Genomic DNA, 17,864 nt, shown 5'->3' with positions numbered 1-17,864 from the left:
TACAGTTGGCTTTTAAGCCGTAATCATATGTTTGTCGAGAAATGTTCAATTACAAGCTAGATTCGTGTGCAAGTATTTTCAATGTTTTGAAAGATTGTCGTGATGACAAAAGCCGGAAAAACGAAATGCGGTGGTGGGTACCAAAACTAAGTGCCAGAGCATAGAAAAATTTACTGTCCATGGCCAAAAACAAGATTGGACATGAACAATTTGGTATTTCAAGCTCTATTGTTCAAGGTAGTTTGAAGAAAAAAACATTATTCATGATAAACATAAGCGATCAATACAAATAGACTGCGAAATAATTCGAAAAAATGCCAATTTGATACCGTACACTTCACCGTAAACACTGCGAAGGGAAATGCAAGGGTGAATCGTATTCTACATGTTCGCGCCATAAATTAAGTAGAAACGATGCCAATTACGCTGACAACATTGAAGCAACACCAGACGATGTGACATATGCCAACCAATCGAAATTTGAGCCGAGGATGTTGGTGTGGACAGCCATTTCTGAGAAGTATGTTTCAAGGCCTCTGATCCGTCCAGAGAAAACCAAAGCGGCCGATGCAGATATTTATATCAGTAAATGCTTGCCGCAAATGAAGCAAGTCGACAAAAAATACCACGATCGTGACGAAATGTTTTGGTGGGATCTTTCAAGCTGTCGTTATGTGAATAAACGACGTAATATATAGGCCAACAATGTCATTTGTTCCGAAAAAGGACAATCCTACCAACGCACAGTGGCTCAAAACAGCGTTTTGAGGTACTTAATTCATTGGAGTCAAAACTGTCCATATTAGCGGTTTCACATATTCTACAATGTTTGTATTTATAAAAAGCGCTATCTTTTGGCAATATTATTTTGTTTAAAAATTGATCATAGTAGGCTACAGAAAATTTAACTTTTGAACCGAAAGAGATAGCGCTTGGCTGTCTTCGACAAAGTTGTAGAGGAGAGCATTTTTATAAATTTTGCAGAAGGCATGTTGTCTCTGTCACTCACAGTAATCGAGTTATGAGATGTTCTCTATGATGAACTCCTTCATTTCCCATTTTTACTTATAACTTTTTTATTTCTGATTTTTCACGTTAACATTGTTCTAAAGTATTTTTATCATCACAAAACACACAACTTTTCCGAAGAGACTAGATAGCTGTGAATGCTGTGTAAAGACTTATAGCTGATTTTGACTTAATTTTGGCCTGTTTTCGAACCCGTGTAACTCCACTATCGGCAAAAATTGTAATTATACTATCAATTATTCCGATAGGACTGGGTTTCACCTAAAAAACGAAGGTAAAATTGATTGTCAATAACTACCCGTTCAAAAGTTATACACTGTTGAAATCTTTATATCTGGCCCTCCTGAAGTCGCGTGAATGGCTCACTGATCGAATAGGCGCTGGTGCTCAAAGACACTTTCGCTTGATTGAACTCTGTGAACTAGCACGTCTGCCGGAAGGTTAACACCAATATTGAATGATTTTCTAACGGCACAAAATTTAATGTGGTACTGAAAAACTTTCGGCACTTCGTGATGCAACTGGACGCACAAAATCATTAATAAAAATTTTGTAAGTTAATAATAAGGATTATTTTACATATATTTTTTCCAGCTGGTAAAATTCACGGGAAATGACTTTTTGGGGTAATAAACAGTCGGTGGTAAAATGTACCAATGTGCCCCATGGGTATGAACTATGAATCACGAAGTCGTCTATAGTAAAATATTCTACTTTTAAAGTTTATTCTTTTGTTTTGACGAAGAATGATCCTAACGCTTCAAATACAAGTTATATTGATGCGAAACACGTTTGTTTACGAAAGAACTATATCATCGCGTAACATCGGACCACCACATATGCATGCAATCCTGAAAGAAGAGATAATTTCTACAAAACTTGCCCAAATTGACAAATTTTGCATTATGTGAGTAGTTTTTACTGTGGAGAATCGGAACCCATTCACATTTTAAGATAGATTACAAAAACAAGAAATTTTCACTTCCCCACACGTCGTCGTTTCACAGTTACACAATGGGTTTATTTATGAAAAATTGTCAAATTACACAGAACCATGACAAATTACCAAAAAACTTTGATACCGGCAAATGTTGAGTATAAAATTTGCTATGAATAGCAATAAACTAAACATTTATTCGATGAACGGTAACTCATAAAAATGGAATAATGTTTTTCATTGTAAACTCACTTTGGCTGTTACAAAACAAACAAATATCCATTAAAAAAGATAAAGTTATCGGAAGTCTTCCAAATATAGCAACACGAGTAAATAATTAAAAATCATGAAATCTGAAAGAATGAGACGATTCTGTTCATGCATTATAATTTTATTGTGAATTGTAACCCGCCAGGGTACCAATTTAGCACTGATATGAAATATACTTGTTTTTGCGCACTCTCTCCGTAGAGTGTATTGTTTGTATTGTATAATGCTCACCACTGTTCCATATGATCGTTCACTTTTTACGTAAAATTTTGTTCATATTTTTGTTTGTGCACGATTTTGTTAGTTCAGATAGGTGTAATAATTTTTGTTATACATTTTTATATACGTAATATAGGATTTAAATAGGCCACCTCTCTCCTTTCGTTGAAATAAGTGTACAGACTATGCTTCGCATGAGTGATGACAGCTATGCGGCGGTACGTTTTTTTGGAGTTGGTTGTTTCGGTCGGGTGCAAAAGGCGACCATCGTATTAAAATTAGTTAGTGACAAACCACAGTTATTGTCAGACGCCCGAATTATCAAATCCTTTTCGGGACAGTTTTCCGCCACTATTGCCAGTGAAGTAAAGTACGCGCGTGTGACGGTCAGTTACATCCGTCGAGGAGTTCCGGCCCTTGGTTTGGGCACACTTAAAAGCGGTGTCGATTCGCCATTAAGGGGTGAGTTAAACGTCAAGGAGTGTTTTCGTTACCCTGGCTAAACATTGAGGAATCGAATCGTGGGTAGAGGTTGGGAAGTGCACTGCGGTGACTTCCGGGATCGTTTACATCGAGTAGACGATCCGGCGATTCGTCGCCAACGTAGCTAGAGGTGAGCCTTGCTCACCTCCCTGGCTAAAAGTTAAGAACCGTTGCCGGAGCAGCCAACGAAAACCAACACGGCCGTTAGAGTTCCGGCCGGCCGGATGAAACCGTCGCCTTCCCGCCAACAGCAGCAATTCACCGAGCAGCGCAAAGTGCAATAAGAGAAAGTAGAGAGTATAAAAGTCGGTAAATTTATTTGTTTTTTTCTCTTTTATATAAATCCAAAATTCTGGTAGAAGCACCTAGGCCGCCCAGACAAGAAGAGTCCGCCGGGCAATCAGTATGTTTCATAGTTCCTGCTGTGCCACCGTTACCCTCTCTCCCCTACTATAATGCTCTCACCTCGGAAAGTGCAAAATCCCATATGGGGACTTGCCTAAGTTCCGACTCCTGGCATTGAAGTCTTGGAGCGGGCAGTCGAGAGCTCTTCAGTTCTCATGGTAAAGAGAGTCAAGACTGTCTTTGCCGTGAGACATGTTGGTAGACTTGAGTGATTCGTAGTAAGACTGCATAGTGTTTCAAAACGTCGTTTTCACGATAAAAATTCAATGACTCCTGAGCCAGTGGTTTTGGAGATTGGACTTCTTTGAAGAAGTTTCTAGATATAAATAGGCGCATATTTTGATATAATGAATTGAGTGATAATTTCCCCTTAAGTGACATAAATGTAACCTACCCAGCAATCACCGTCAGACAAAGGCCTTTATATTCTAACGAAAGCGAAAACTTAGTACTCAACTGTAATCAAAGCCATCTACGAATTTTTGCAATTAAGGAAGTTTCTTACGGTGTAAGTTGACTTAAAAATATTAGAAAATTGCTAATAACTTTTTTGTTTCAAGAGCTACAGATTCAACATCTTTAACAAAAATATGAAATTTATCGCTCTGAGCTACTTTGTAGAGGACTCTTTTAACATATAAATAATCGTAAAAAGTTATATTAGAAAAACTGTTTTAAGGGGTCTATCACAAGAAACACTACAAATCTCGCTACCGTTGGTATGTAGAGCTTTTGTATCTTCCACAAATTTCTTCAAAATAATATTTTCTAGAAGTTTGTTAATGACAGCGAGCTTGATTATATGGGAAAATAATTTTTTTATCTCGCTTTTAAAAAAATTAATCACTATTCATTATATCAAAAGACGCGCCTATTTATTTCTAGAAACTTCTTCAAAGAAGTCCAATCTCCAAAACCAATGGTTCAGGAGTTATTGAATTTTGATCGTGACAATCGCGTTTTGAAATACTGTGCACTGCCTAAGCTCGACTCTTGCTAGCAGAAGACAAAAGATTAGTCCGTAGGATTTTAAGCCTGTTTCTAATGACTTTGCCACTTCTAGTTTTCCGATCTGTGCATTTCATATCCTTGCTCTCACTTGAGGCTCCAAAATTTTCATAACTTTCCCTACTGAGAAACCTCTAGCTAATTGAATTTCGTTAAAAAAAACGGAACTATTCAATGCTTCCGGCTGTTCACAAAACTGCGATCGTTTCTCTAAACAGCCTATGTATCGCCACTCGCCAGAAAGCTGATGAGAATGAATTCTATCATCTTACCAGGTCTCAGTGAGAACAATTATGCCGTAATGTGAAGGAGCTATTGCTAGGAAAACTCCATCGATTTTAATGCGTAGGCCTCGGATGTTCTGGTAAAAAATGCGTCAAGAGTCGATTCCTGAAATTCCTACACGTCATTGCATAGATGATCGTCTGATAACCCGTACGCCTGGAAGTGGTCATTATTTGAGAGACGAGCAGTACCACTCGAAGCTTCAGCAGGGCATATAGGGGAACATGGGGAGACTTAACTAAGCGCAGAATTCTATTATTGTCTATGACAATATTAGGTTTTTAACAAATTTTCAAAAATATTTTTAAACTTGTTTCGATCCCTTAAGGTAATTTTAAAACTTTGGAATGAAAAATCCTTTCCTTATATAAAATATTCCGTAATTAATAAATCTGAGTTATATGATGTAATCTTTTATCAACTTTATATCTCATTAAGAGGTGAACCAGCTCAAAGCTGAAAGTCTCTAAAATAAAGATATAAAAAAACTTATATCTCATCTAATTCTTTATGAAATAGTGAAATGATCTTACATTAATGGGAGTATTTGAATAATTATTACTAAAATTTGCACGACATTGAACGTAAGAACTAATGTTGGAGAGACTTAACCAAGTGGCAATAGGCTGAAGAAACTTACAAAATTTCTGATATTTACTAGGCTGTGGTACCTACTGTTAATGTTAATCACGTTACACAAAAATCTAACCTAATACATCAGTCTATATCTTTTATATCCTCGCAGTGGGGAGACTTGACCAAAAAACGTTCACAGAACTTTATAACTTTTGCAAAAATAAATTGAAAATATTGCAAAAAATCATGAACATGTACATCATATCTCAATGAGTTTTGAAGGATTGAAAACTTTTTAGAGATTTATGACGCTTTAGTTTAAAACCTGGTCAAATCTCCCCATGTTCCCCTAACCAAATAAAACATATATATGACCAAAGGTGGATTATGATAAATTTGGCTTCACTACCCAATAAGTATTATGCCAAACCCGTTATGCCTATCGTCCATTATGCCATAAGGGGTACACCCTAATTGAAGACGTAAGAAACATGATTTTAAGGTATTCTTACCAATTCATCAATATAAGTCGCCCGAATTATTAAATAGGCAAATAGCATATTCAGCACAATAGATCTAAATACTGATCGCAGTGGTTCGTTTCCAACAAACAAAAATCTTCAGCAAAATTACTCCAAATCAACTTGTCTACAGAATTGCAAACATCTTTTTTATTGTTATTATTATTATTATTATTATTATTATTATTATTATTATTATTATTATTATTATTATTATTATTATTATTATTATTATTTCTAAGAGCCGGTGTGCTTGGTCGAGATAAATCATCATAAAGACAAGTTTTGAGTAATTAACTATCTCTTAGTTGCCAGTCCTGTATTCCTCTCCTGAACTAATCTCATACCCAAGATCAAAAGAGTCGATAACTATCAGAATCTACATGTCCCCCCATCCAAGCGAACTTATCTATCCACTTGTAACTAGGAGCTCACGTCTGCCAACCAGCCATGAAGACATCCGAACCAAAGACAATGGACTATGCCAGTCGAAGGCCACATGCTCAGCGCCATCTCAGTACAGTGGAATTGTGTATAATATATATATATATATATATATATATAATATATATATATATATATATATATATATATATATATATATATATATATATATATATATATATATATATATATATATAATATATATATATATATATATATATATATATATATATACATATATATATATATATATATATATATAATATATATATATATATATATATATATATATATATATATATTATATATATATATATATATATATATATATTATATATATATATATATATATATATATATATTATATATATATATATATATATATATATATATATATATATATATATATATATATATATATATTAATATATATATATATATATAATATATATATATATATATATATATATATATATATATATATATATATATATATATATATATATGTTAGTAATTCTTACAGATTTCATCTGACTGTCTCATTCCCTCTTTTGAAAGTCGCGCTAATATCTACAAAATTGCAGCTTACCTCGGCTCATCTCTTTCGGCATTTCGACACCGTCTATGGATCATCTCATAGAATCAAAATCTCTGTCGTCGAATCCGCCATTTTGTGAACTCGTGTATAAGACGCTCAAGGAGCTCTACTGTTTTTGAATATCAACTATCTTAAGCGAAAAAGACATTATATGCATATTCCCCAATCTTATAATCAACAAAGGCTGTCGCCGATTGTAATGCAGAAACGCTAATGCTGTGACCATCAAGCATTCATCCGACAACCTTAACTAACCCCCTTCAACACCAGTTTGGCTTTAGCCGTAACGCGAGAGGCGACGTGAAAATTAACAAATAGGGGTTGACAACAGCTTGAATCAACATCTGATGTCACTCCACATATATGTGAACCGTGACAAACTTGGATAGTTTCATCGAGGCTAGTTTTCGTACCTTACTTAACTAGACTCACTGTTCTCCATGCACCCACATATAATTGTGGAAATAGACCTCCTCAATAATTACGTGAGGGTTGAACTATAAATATGTGATTAGACTAAGTCGAAGCAACCAACAAAGTTAACTACAAAACTACACAACAAGCAAACAAAGCAATGAATGAGCTGTCTTAAGTCAAAGTGGAATGAGCACAAGCATTTTGTCTAAATATTTCTCGCTGGATTTATCTTATGGATAACTTATATTTCCATAGTATATTACGAATCAGTTATTTGTCTTTGAATACCACCTAAAACATTAAAAATGTATACGGTATTGTTGCCCCGCTCTGACTTAACACAACGGAAACAGCCAACCCAAACTTACTTCATCATCCTCGGACACCTTCAGCCCATCCAGATTGATGTTAGTCACCTTGGTAATGTTCAACTTACTAGCCGGCCCTCCTAAACCCCCACCTAGTCCAGCTCCAACATCGCCATTATCGAAAAACTGAATCGTGTCGTTCACAATGCTCGACTGTTTCGCAAGCAGCGGAGCACCGTCCGATTCTGGACGTCTCGCCGGTTCCATGCCAGCTGCAAAACTACTACAGTCAAAGAAACTAGAGCCGGCCGAACTGGACTGCCGCTTCGGGATCCCCGAGACGGACGAGCCCGATTGATTGTTGTGCTTGATGAAATTGCTACTGCTATTCTGACTGGTGGAAGATCGTCTGGAATTCGCGTTGGACCCCCCATTGGCCGACGGTCCGGCTGGTCGGGCAATGTTGTCAAACTTTTGCTTCGCACGTTCGAAATCGAACATATTATTGAGAGATTTATCTTTTATATCAAACGAGGTATCGTTGCTAATGTAGCTCGGTTTGGCATCGTAATATGAGCCAGAAAGGAAAGAGGGTTGAGTTTCGTTTACGCGGGTTTTCGACTGTAGCTGGCGTTCGTTATAGTGACGGGAGTTATCGAACAGTTGCTTTAGATCATTAATGTTTGGCTTGTAGTTGGAGTTGGAGAAGTTGGCTTTGTTAGAGGCCTTATAGTTACTTTGATCTTGCAGGTTTTTTGGGCTACATGGGGTTAGTAAGTGCGTGTAGTACAATTGGAAAGCGTCAGCAGCGTCCACAAGGTGATTTGATTGGTTATGAATTGTTCAATGCACATCTACGAAACAAGCTTACGAGTGACCAAACCAAATGAAAAAAATACTCACCTTGTCTGTAAATGCTGAATCTGCACCTGAAGTCCTTCCGTTTGACCAGATAGCTCTTCGTTTGTTCGCTGTAATCGACGAACATGATTGCATGCGGAATCCAGCTCGTCTTCTGCACCGGCCAGCTCGCGCTTTAGCTCTTCGACACGGGAACGTAGTCGCTTGACCTCTGTTTCGTACTGTTCCGCACGACGTACCGCATGACCCAGCTCCGTGTTTGCTTCGGATAACATTTTCTTCATTTTACTGTGCGAATGGCGAATATCGCTAATTTCCTACAAACGAGAGATTTAATGCAGTGTGCGTACGCTGAGAAACACTCGTGCTTACCTTATTTTTATCCATCAACTCCTGTTGCATAGCTCGGAATTCAGTGTCACTGCTGCTACCCGGTGGACGCCCCTTTCGCTCCAGACGTTCTTGGAGGTCATGACATTCCGCCCGCAGTTTTTTGTTCTCTCGTTCGAGATTTAATTTCTCTGTTTCGAGACGTTCACGTTTACCCCATTCGGCTGCATTTTCTGCCTGCATACGTTCAAGCTAGGAATAAGGCAGCCGATAATATTTCATACATACTGATTAACATTCAACTTAATCTTACCTCAGTCCTTAGCTCACACAGTCTCCTGTCTAGGGTCTCTCTTGCAGCCACTTCCTCCTGCAACGAATTGTTCGTAATTCTCATTTCGACTCGATGCTGCTCTTGCAGCGTTAGCAGCTCTCGAACTGCATCCTGCTTGGCAGCTCGTAACTCTTCACATTTGTCCCTCAGCTCCTGCATGTCTTGTCGAAATTTTTCGAAACTCAAATGAATACTGTTCTTCTCCTCTCGCTCAATCTGAATCGTCTTCTGGGCATCTTCGAGCCGTATTTGCAACATGGAAATCTTCTGCATCAGATATTCCTCATCGTAGTCATCTTTCGACAGCTGCTGAATCAGTCTTCTTTCCTCGGCTACATGGTCGCTTTTATCCTTAAACTCTACGGAATGTTTTGGCATGGCACCTCCTTGCAGAATGTACTCTTCAACATCCAAATCATCCTGTCCGCTATCGTCCGGCAGATGATTCACTTTCGTCACCAGTACATCCTCGCTGTTGACATTTCTCAGCCCATCCGACAAAATATCCGGCGAGCCGTTGTTATCCCGTCCATCCCGCTCCGGTTCGTCTGCCGCATCCAGGCTGGCCTTGTTGAACTGACCGGCATGCTTCATCATCAACATGTGCACCTTTTCCATCTCCTTCTTCAGCTGGCTGATTTGAATTTCCAGCTCGCATTTTTCCCGCTTGTAAGAGTTGGATTCTTTGATGGCTGACTCTAGGCTGCTACGCAGCTGCTTCGACTCCTCGCGGGCTTTGTTGCGCTCCGTGCGGACCTGTGGAACAAAATAGGAGTCTATCACATAAATATGCAACTGTTTCAACAGTGATCGAACTGATATTGATATTAAAAGAGAGTCGAGAGATTGTGGCAATATGAATTGCGTTGTACCTCCAAAGTAGATAAAAGATTCCCAGTATCTTTCTCCAGCTCCAGCAGTACTCCCTCTAAGGAGCTACGCATGACTATTTGATCAATATAATAACGGCATAAAAACTAATGCAAGCGGTCTCTGCAGAGACGAGGCTATTACTATTATTATGAAAGCGACTGATACTGGCAAGTGCTGCACAATGAATGGAGCAACCAGCGAATGTCTGATTTTATGACAAAATAGAAGAAACCAAATTTTGGCTGTCAATGGCGCAGAAGGCGCGACTGCGTCGGTTGAGTAACAATCTTTCCAAATGTGCTATAAACTGAATGAAAGCATTCTAAACCGACTCGCTAGATCACTTGGGGTTGTTTTTTTCCGAACTGGAAAAATAAAACCGAAACCGTAACAGTAGCACGAGTCCAACAGTAGTATCCCAGTTTAATGTTTAAAGCAGATACTGGTTCCATCATTTTTCTATATTTAAAAGTAGATCCAGTACACGAACTAAAGTTCGTGTCGCAAAATCTATTGTTTACCTTTGGTACGGTCATCAAATTCTATTTTTCATTACTCAGTAATGTTCTTCACCTGCTGCACGATGATTGTTTTTTTTAGTTCGCATACCCACCTTACTCCACTTTTCCCTCCAGTTAGCCGTACAGTCGGACCACCATTTCATGGTCTTTTCCATCTGCGCTGCCCGAGCTCGAGCTTCCTCCAACTCACGTAAGCGTTGCGACTGAAATAGGGAGAGAAAAGATGATAGATTATTAAAGACATTTCCTTAGAATCTTATCTTAGAACTAGGTAATCTAAACAGTTCGCATAAAACCTAACAAAAAAACCTGTTTTAACCCACCTAGTGGTACCATTGTGCCTTTCTCATTTATCAAAGCTATTATTTAATAGCTGGTTACGTTCAATATAACATTGTGGAAAGGTCTATTACATTCTTATTACACTTGGTAAGTATAAATAAGTGCACGACGGTCACGAACCCGATGAGCAACATGTTGACGCTAACATATTTGAAACAAACAAAAGAGTATTTAATTAGCTTAATCAGAGGGAGTTAAATATTGTTCTCATGTCAATATACACTCAGGTTTTTTTGCGCGGGGGATACAGGCCGAGTAAATGAAAACCGCGTAAATGAAAACCGCGTAAATTTCAAAATCCGCATAAATGAAAACCGCGTAAATTTCAAAATCCGCGTAAAAACCGCGCAAAAAAATCGCGTAAAAATTGAGTGTATCTTGAAATGCTTTGGGAAGGGGGATAATTAGAGGGACGGAGAGGATGTTTCGAGAACAACCTAACATATTTTGGTACACGGGTGGATGAAGGGAATACGGGTGTGACATTGGTCTGAGGGAGAGGGAGTGAGAGAATTGTGGAGGGGTGTGAGAGGAACGTTAGGAGGGGTGGATGGGGATGCAACATCCAAATGCAGTCATCACCGAGAAACTGATGTAAGTTTTTAAAATTTGAAAGCTAGTCATTTTTCCGGGCACTTCCAGAACCGTCTCTGGTGGTCAATGTGGCCAACAAGATTTCGATGGGTTGTCAGTAACCTAGAACTGCAAATGCAAGATGTTTGACACCCATTATAGCAAAAAAAATCTTTTTTGCATTCATCCGGTATCGGTTTGAATAGGAGTTTTCTGTGTGACCACACTCCACATCCTGTAACTCCGCCACCGGAAGTCGGATCGAAATAAAATTTAATAATAGTTTTGAGGGACGCAACATCGTTCATTTGAGACTAAGTTTGGTCAAATCGGTCCAGTTATCACTGAGAAATCGATGTAACTGTTATTCTGCATTTCTGATACTTCCGCTGGGGCTTCCTGTTACCACTGTTTTGTTACTAACTACACGAACTTACACTCACTACGGTTAACGGTACACACAGGGCCGTCGAGAGCAGCGTCGGGCCCCAGGGCTAGTATTACTGTCGCGCCCTTTTAAACCGAAGCCTTTAGTTCAACATGAGTTAGTACCTCTTCAGCCATGAGGAACTCGTGAGTCCATGGTTTCTATTAGTCTCCGGTTGACTCATATTGCCACATCATCAGATAGCGTGTCAGACACGTGAATTTCGACAGCTTCATATTCCGTGTATTCGCACCTCGTTTGTGTCATCGCCTATATATATATACAGAGTTACTGATTTCATGTTGCCATATCTAACGATAAATTTCGATATAGTTTTGCGAAACTAATTCTTCTTATGTCTAAAATGGTAAAATTGTGAAGTTAAACATTGGTCATCTTTAGCTCTATTTGTACTCTTAACAAGAGATCTTAAGGAACGTCCCGAAAGATAAACAGGAATACAGTTTGACCACAAAAGGCCACTTTCTGCTTATAATCGACACTCATTTTTTGACATAGTGGGTTGGAAACGATATTTTGCTTCTACACACGGATTGATTTATTTTCTAGTAGCGGTGGAGCAGTTTTTAGCTTTCGTTGTAAGCAAGATGAGAAGGTAGCAGATGCAGCTCCAAATTCTTATTTAAAAACCTATTTTAATCCACCTAGCGGTGCAATTGTGCCTTTCTCAATCATGAATCACGAGAATGTGTGCGTTGTTTATACTCATTAAAAAATTTTAAATGCATATATTACATTTTATTATCATACATCACATGACAACTATATACAGGAAAATAAATCATTATTCGAGTTCTAAAATTTTGAAAAAGAAAAAACAGCCACGGTAATATTGAACTGAAAAAAGGTGCGAAATCGGCAAAGTCCCAAAAAGTCGATTTTTATAAAAAAAAAAATTTCGAGATAACATTAAATCTCGACGTTTCATGCATTTTAAAGATGTTTGGCATCAAAAATACGAATTCGATTTCTGAAATTTCATGGGGTCCCCCCTTTGAAAAAAAATTTTGAGTTCCGGCTTATATGGGAATTTCATGTGTGACCGGACCGTTCAGTCTATATTTCCGGAACCATACAAGCGATCCGTGCGAAATTTTACAGACATCTGTGGGGATAATAGAGCTATCATTTGGGACTAAGTTTGTGAAAATCGGCCCAACCATTTCCGAGAAACTGATATGAGTTTGCTAGTTATGAAAGATGGCCGCTTTTCCCGGGCACTTCCGGAACCGTCTATAGTGGTCAATGTAGTCAACGAAAGTTTGTTTGGCCGTCGGTGACCTAGAACTGCAAAGTTAAGTTATTTGAGAGACATTTTAGCGAAATTTTTACCTTTTTTGCTTCCATCGGGGTATCGGTTTGAATCACAATTTGCTATGTGATCGCACGCCACAACCCGTAACTCCGGAACCGGAAGTCGGTTGGGGATAAAATTTAATAGCCATTTACGGGGACGCAACATCTTTCATTTGAGACTAAGTTTGGTTGATTCGGTCTAGCCACCTCCGAGAAACCGATGTGACTGTTAGTCTGAATTTGGATACTTCCGCCGGGGCTTCCGGAACCGATGATGGGGGCCAATGTGACCAAAGAGACTTTGAATGGCTGTTAATGACCTAGTACTACAAATCGAAGCAGTTGTGGTCACATTTTGGAAAAATTTTCACCATTATACATTCATTGCAGAATTTCTTAAAATCGACGTTTTCTGCGTGATCGTACTCATCACCCTGTAATTCCGGAACCGGAAGTCGGATCCATTAGAAATTCAATAGCAGCCTATGGGAACGTTGCACCTTTCATTTGGGACTAAGTTTGTAAAAATCGGTTCATCCATCTCTGAGAAAAGTGAGTGAGATTGTGTTCGCGTACACACACAGACGCACATACACACACACATACATACACACACACAGACATTTGCCGAACTCGACGAACTGAATCGAATGGTATATGTCACTCGGCCCTCCGGGCCTCCGTTAAAAAGTCGGTTTTCAGAGCAATTGCAATACCTTTCTATTGAGAAAGGCAAAAAGGTGCAAAATCGGCAAAGTCCCAAAAAGTCGATTTCCAAAAAAAAAAAAAAAAATTCGTGATAACATAAAATCTCGACGTTTCATGCATTTTAAAGATGTTTGGCATCAAAAATACGAATTCGATTTCTGAAATTTCATGAGGTCCCCCCTTTGAAAAAAAATTTGAGTTCCGGCTTATATGGGAATTTCATATGTGACCGGACGGTTCAGTCTATATTTCCGGAACCATATAAGCGATCCGTACGAAATTTTATAGACATCTATGGGGATATTATAGCTATCATTTGGGACTAAGTTTGTGAAAATTGGCCCAACCATTTCCGGGAAACTGATGTGAGTTCGTAAATTTTGAAAGATGGCCGCTTTTCCCGGGCACTTCCGGAACCGTTTATGGTGGTCAATGTAGTCAACGAAAGTTTGGTTGGCCGTCGGTGACCTAGAACAGCAAATTTAAGTTGTTTGAGAGACATTTTAGCGAAATTTTTACCTTTTTTGCTTTCATCGGAGTATCGGTTTGAATCACAATTTGCTATGTGATCGCACGCCACAACCTGTAACTCCGGAACCGGAAGTCGGATCGGGATGAAATTAAATAGCCATTTACGGGGACGCAATACCTTTCATTTGAGGCCAAGTTTAGTCGAATCGGTCTAGCCATCTCCGAGAAACCGATGTGACTGTTATTCTGAATTTAGATACTTCCGCCGGGGCTTCCGGAACCGAGGATGGTGGCCAATGTGGCCAAATAGACTTTGAATGGATGTTAGTGACCTAATACTACAAATCGAAGCAGTTGTGGTCATATTTTGGAAAAATTTTCACCTTTATACATTCATTGCAGAATTTATTAAAATCGACATTTTCTGCGTGTTCGTACTTATCACCCTGTAAATCCGGAACTGGAAGTCGGATCCATTAGAAATTCAATAGCAGCCTATGGGAACGTTGCACCTTTCATTTGAGACTAAGTTTGTCAAAATCGGTTCAGCCATCTCTGAGAAAAATGAGTGACATTTTTGGTCACATACACACACACATACACACACATACATACATACACACATACATACACACACACACAGACATTTGCCGAACTCGACGAACTGAATCGAATGGTATATGTCACTCGGCCCTCCGGGCCTCCGTTAAAAAGTCGGTTTTCAGAGCAATTGCAATACCTTTCTATTGAGAAAGGCAAAAAGATGCGAAATCGGCAAAGTCCCAAAAAGTCGATTTTTATAAAAAAAATTTTTTCGAGATAACATTAAATCTCGACGTTTCATGCATTTTAAAGATGTTTGGCATCAAAAATACGAATTCGATTTCTGAAATTTCTTTGAAAAAAAATTTTGAGTTCCGGCTTATATGGGAATTTCATGTGTGACCGGACCGTTCAGTCTATATTTCCGGAACCATACAAGCGATCCGTGCGAAATTTTACAGACATCTGTGGGGATAATAGAGCTATCATTTGGGACTAAGTTTGTGAAAATCGGCCCAACCATTTCCGAGAAACTGATATGAGTTTGCTAGTTATGAAAGATGGCCGCTTTTCCCGGGCACTTCCGGAACCGTCTATAGTGGTCAATGTAGTCAACGAAAGTTTGTTTGGCCGTCGGTGACCTAGAACTGCAAAGTTAAGTTATTTGAGAGACATTTTAGCGAAATTTTTACCTTTTTTGCTTCCATCGGGGTATCGGTTTGAATCACAATTTGCTATGTGATCGCACGCCACAACCCGTAACTCCGGAACCGGAAGTCGGTTGGGGATAAAATTTAATAGCCATTTACGGGGACGCAACATCTTTCATTTGAGACTAAGTTTGGTTGATTCGGTCTAGCCACCTCCGAGAAACCGATGTGACTGTTAGTCTGAATTTGGATACTTCCGCCGGGGCTTCCGGAACCGATGATGGTGGCCAATGTGACCAAAGAGACTTTGAATGGCTGTTAATGACCTAGTACTACAAATCGAAGCAGTTGTGGTCACATTTTGGAAAAATTTTCACCATTATACATTCATTGCAGAATTTCTTAAAATCGACGTTTTCTGCGTGATCGTACTCATCACCCTGTAATTCCGGAACCGGAAGTCGGATCCATTAGAAATTCAATAGCAGCCTATGGGAACGTTGCACCTTTCATTTGGGACTAAGTTTGTAAAAATCGGTTCATCCATCTCTGAGAAAAGTGAGTGAGATTGTGTTCGCGTACACACACACACAGACGCACATACACACACATACATACACACACACATACATACACACACACAGACATTTGCCGAACTCGACGAACTGAATCGAATGGTATATGTCACTCGGCCCTCCGGGCCTCCGTTAAAAAGTCGGTTTTCAGAGCAATTGCAATACCTTTCTATTGAGAAAGGCAAAAAGGTGCAAAATCGGCAAAGTCCCAAAAAGTCGATTTCCAAAAAAAAAAAAAAATTCGTGATAACATAAAATCTCGACGTTTCATGCATTTTAAAGATGTTTGGCATCAAAAATACGAATTCGATTTCTGAAATTTCATGAGGTCCCCCCTTTGAAAAAAAATTTGAGTTCCGGCTTATATGGGAATTTCATATGTGACCGGACGGTTTAGTCTATATTTCCGGAACCATATAAGCGATCCGTACGAAATTTTATAGACATCTATGGGGATATTATAGCTATCATTTGGGACTAAGTTTGTGAAAATTGGCCCAACCATTTCCGGGAAACTGATGTGAGTTCGTAAATTTTGAAAGATGGCCGCTTTTCCCGGGCACTTCCGGAACCGTCTATGGTGGTTAATGTAGTCAACGAAAGTTTGGTTGGCCGTCGGTGACCTAGAACAGCAAATTTAAGTTGTTTGAGAGACATTTTAGCGAAATTTTTACCTTTTTTGCTTTCATCGGAGTATCGGTTTGAATCACAATTTGCTATGTGATCGCACGCCACAACCTGTAACTCCGGAACCGGAAGTCGGATCGGGATGAAATTAAATAGCCATTTACGGGGACGCAATACCTTTCATTTGAGGCCAAGTTTAGTCGAATCGGTCTAGCCATCTCCGAGAAACCGATGTGACTGTTATTCTGAATTTAGATACTTCCGCCGGGGCTTCCGGAACCGCGGATGGTGGCCAATGTGGCCAAATAGACTTTGAATGGATGTTAGTGACCTAATACTACAAATCGAAGCAGTTGTGGTCATATTTTGGAAAAATTTTCACCTTTATACATTCATTGCAGAATTTATTAAAATCGACATTTTCTGCGTGTTCGTACTTATCACCCTGTAAATCCGGAACCGGAAGTCGGATCCATTAGAAATTCAATAGCAGCCTATGGGAACGTTGCACCTTTCATTTGAGACTAAGTTTGTCAAAATCGGTTCAGCCATCTCTGAGAAAAATGAGTGACATTTTTGGTCACATACACACACACACACACACATACACACACACATACATACATACACACATACATACACACACACAGACATTTGCCGAACTCGACGAACTGAATCGAATGGTATATGTCACTCGGCCCTCCGGGCCTCCGTTAAAAAGTCGGTTTTCAGAGCAATTGCAATACCTTTCTATTGAGAAAGGCAAAAAGGTGCAAAATCGGCAGTCCCAAAAAGTCGATTTTTATAAAAAAAAATAATTTCGAGATAACATAAAATCTCGACGTTTCATGCATTTTAAAGATGTTTGGCATCAAAAATACGAATTCGATTTCTGAAATTTCATGAGGTCCCCCCTTTGAAAAAAAAATTTGAGTTCCGGCTTATATGGGAATTTCATATGTGACCGGACGGTTTAGTCTATATTTCCGGAACCATATAAGCGATCCGTACGAAATTTTATAGACATCTATGGGGATATTATAGCTATCATTTGGGACTAAGTTTGTGAAAATTGGCCCAACCATTTCCGGGAAACTGATGTGAGTTCGTAAATTTTGAAAGATGGCCGCTTTTCCCGGGCACTTCCGGAACCGTTTATGGTGGTCAATGTAGTCAACGAAAGTTTGGTTGGCCGTCGGTGACCTAGAACAG

At 38.9% G+C, this 17,864-nt stretch overlaps 1 protein-coding gene across 2 annotated transcripts in view; it reads right to left on the bottom strand.

Annotated features, from left to right (window-relative positions):
* Positions 1-17,864, bottom strand: part of LOC131693424 (coiled-coil domain-containing protein 102A) — a 65,149-nt gene that overhangs the window by 1,480 nt on the left and 45,805 nt on the right. The window contains exons 2-6 of one of the 2 annotated variants that reach the window (XM_058981223.1): positions 10,512-10,622; positions 9,005-9,781; positions 8,734-8,943; positions 8,404-8,678; positions 7,561-8,260 (exon numbers count right to left, since the gene is read on the bottom strand). In XM_058981223.1, coding sequence (XP_058837206.1) covers positions 7,561-8,260; positions 8,404-8,678; positions 8,734-8,943; positions 9,005-9,781; positions 10,512-10,622 — 2,073 coding nt within the window. The remainder of the gene's footprint in view (positions 1-7,560; positions 8,261-8,403; positions 8,679-8,733; positions 8,944-9,004; positions 9,782-10,511; positions 10,623-17,864) is intronic. The other variant, XM_058981224.1, reaches the window with a different exon arrangement.

This window comes from Topomyia yanbarensis, chromosome 3 (genome assembly GCF_030247195.1).
Source record: "Topomyia yanbarensis strain Yona2022 chromosome 3, ASM3024719v1, whole genome shotgun sequence".
Lineage (NCBI taxonomy): Eukaryota > Metazoa > Arthropoda > Insecta > Diptera > Culicidae > Topomyia > Topomyia yanbarensis.
The sequence above is the reverse complement of the archived record's forward strand: the minus strand, read 5'-3'. Positions and strand labels throughout refer to the sequence as shown.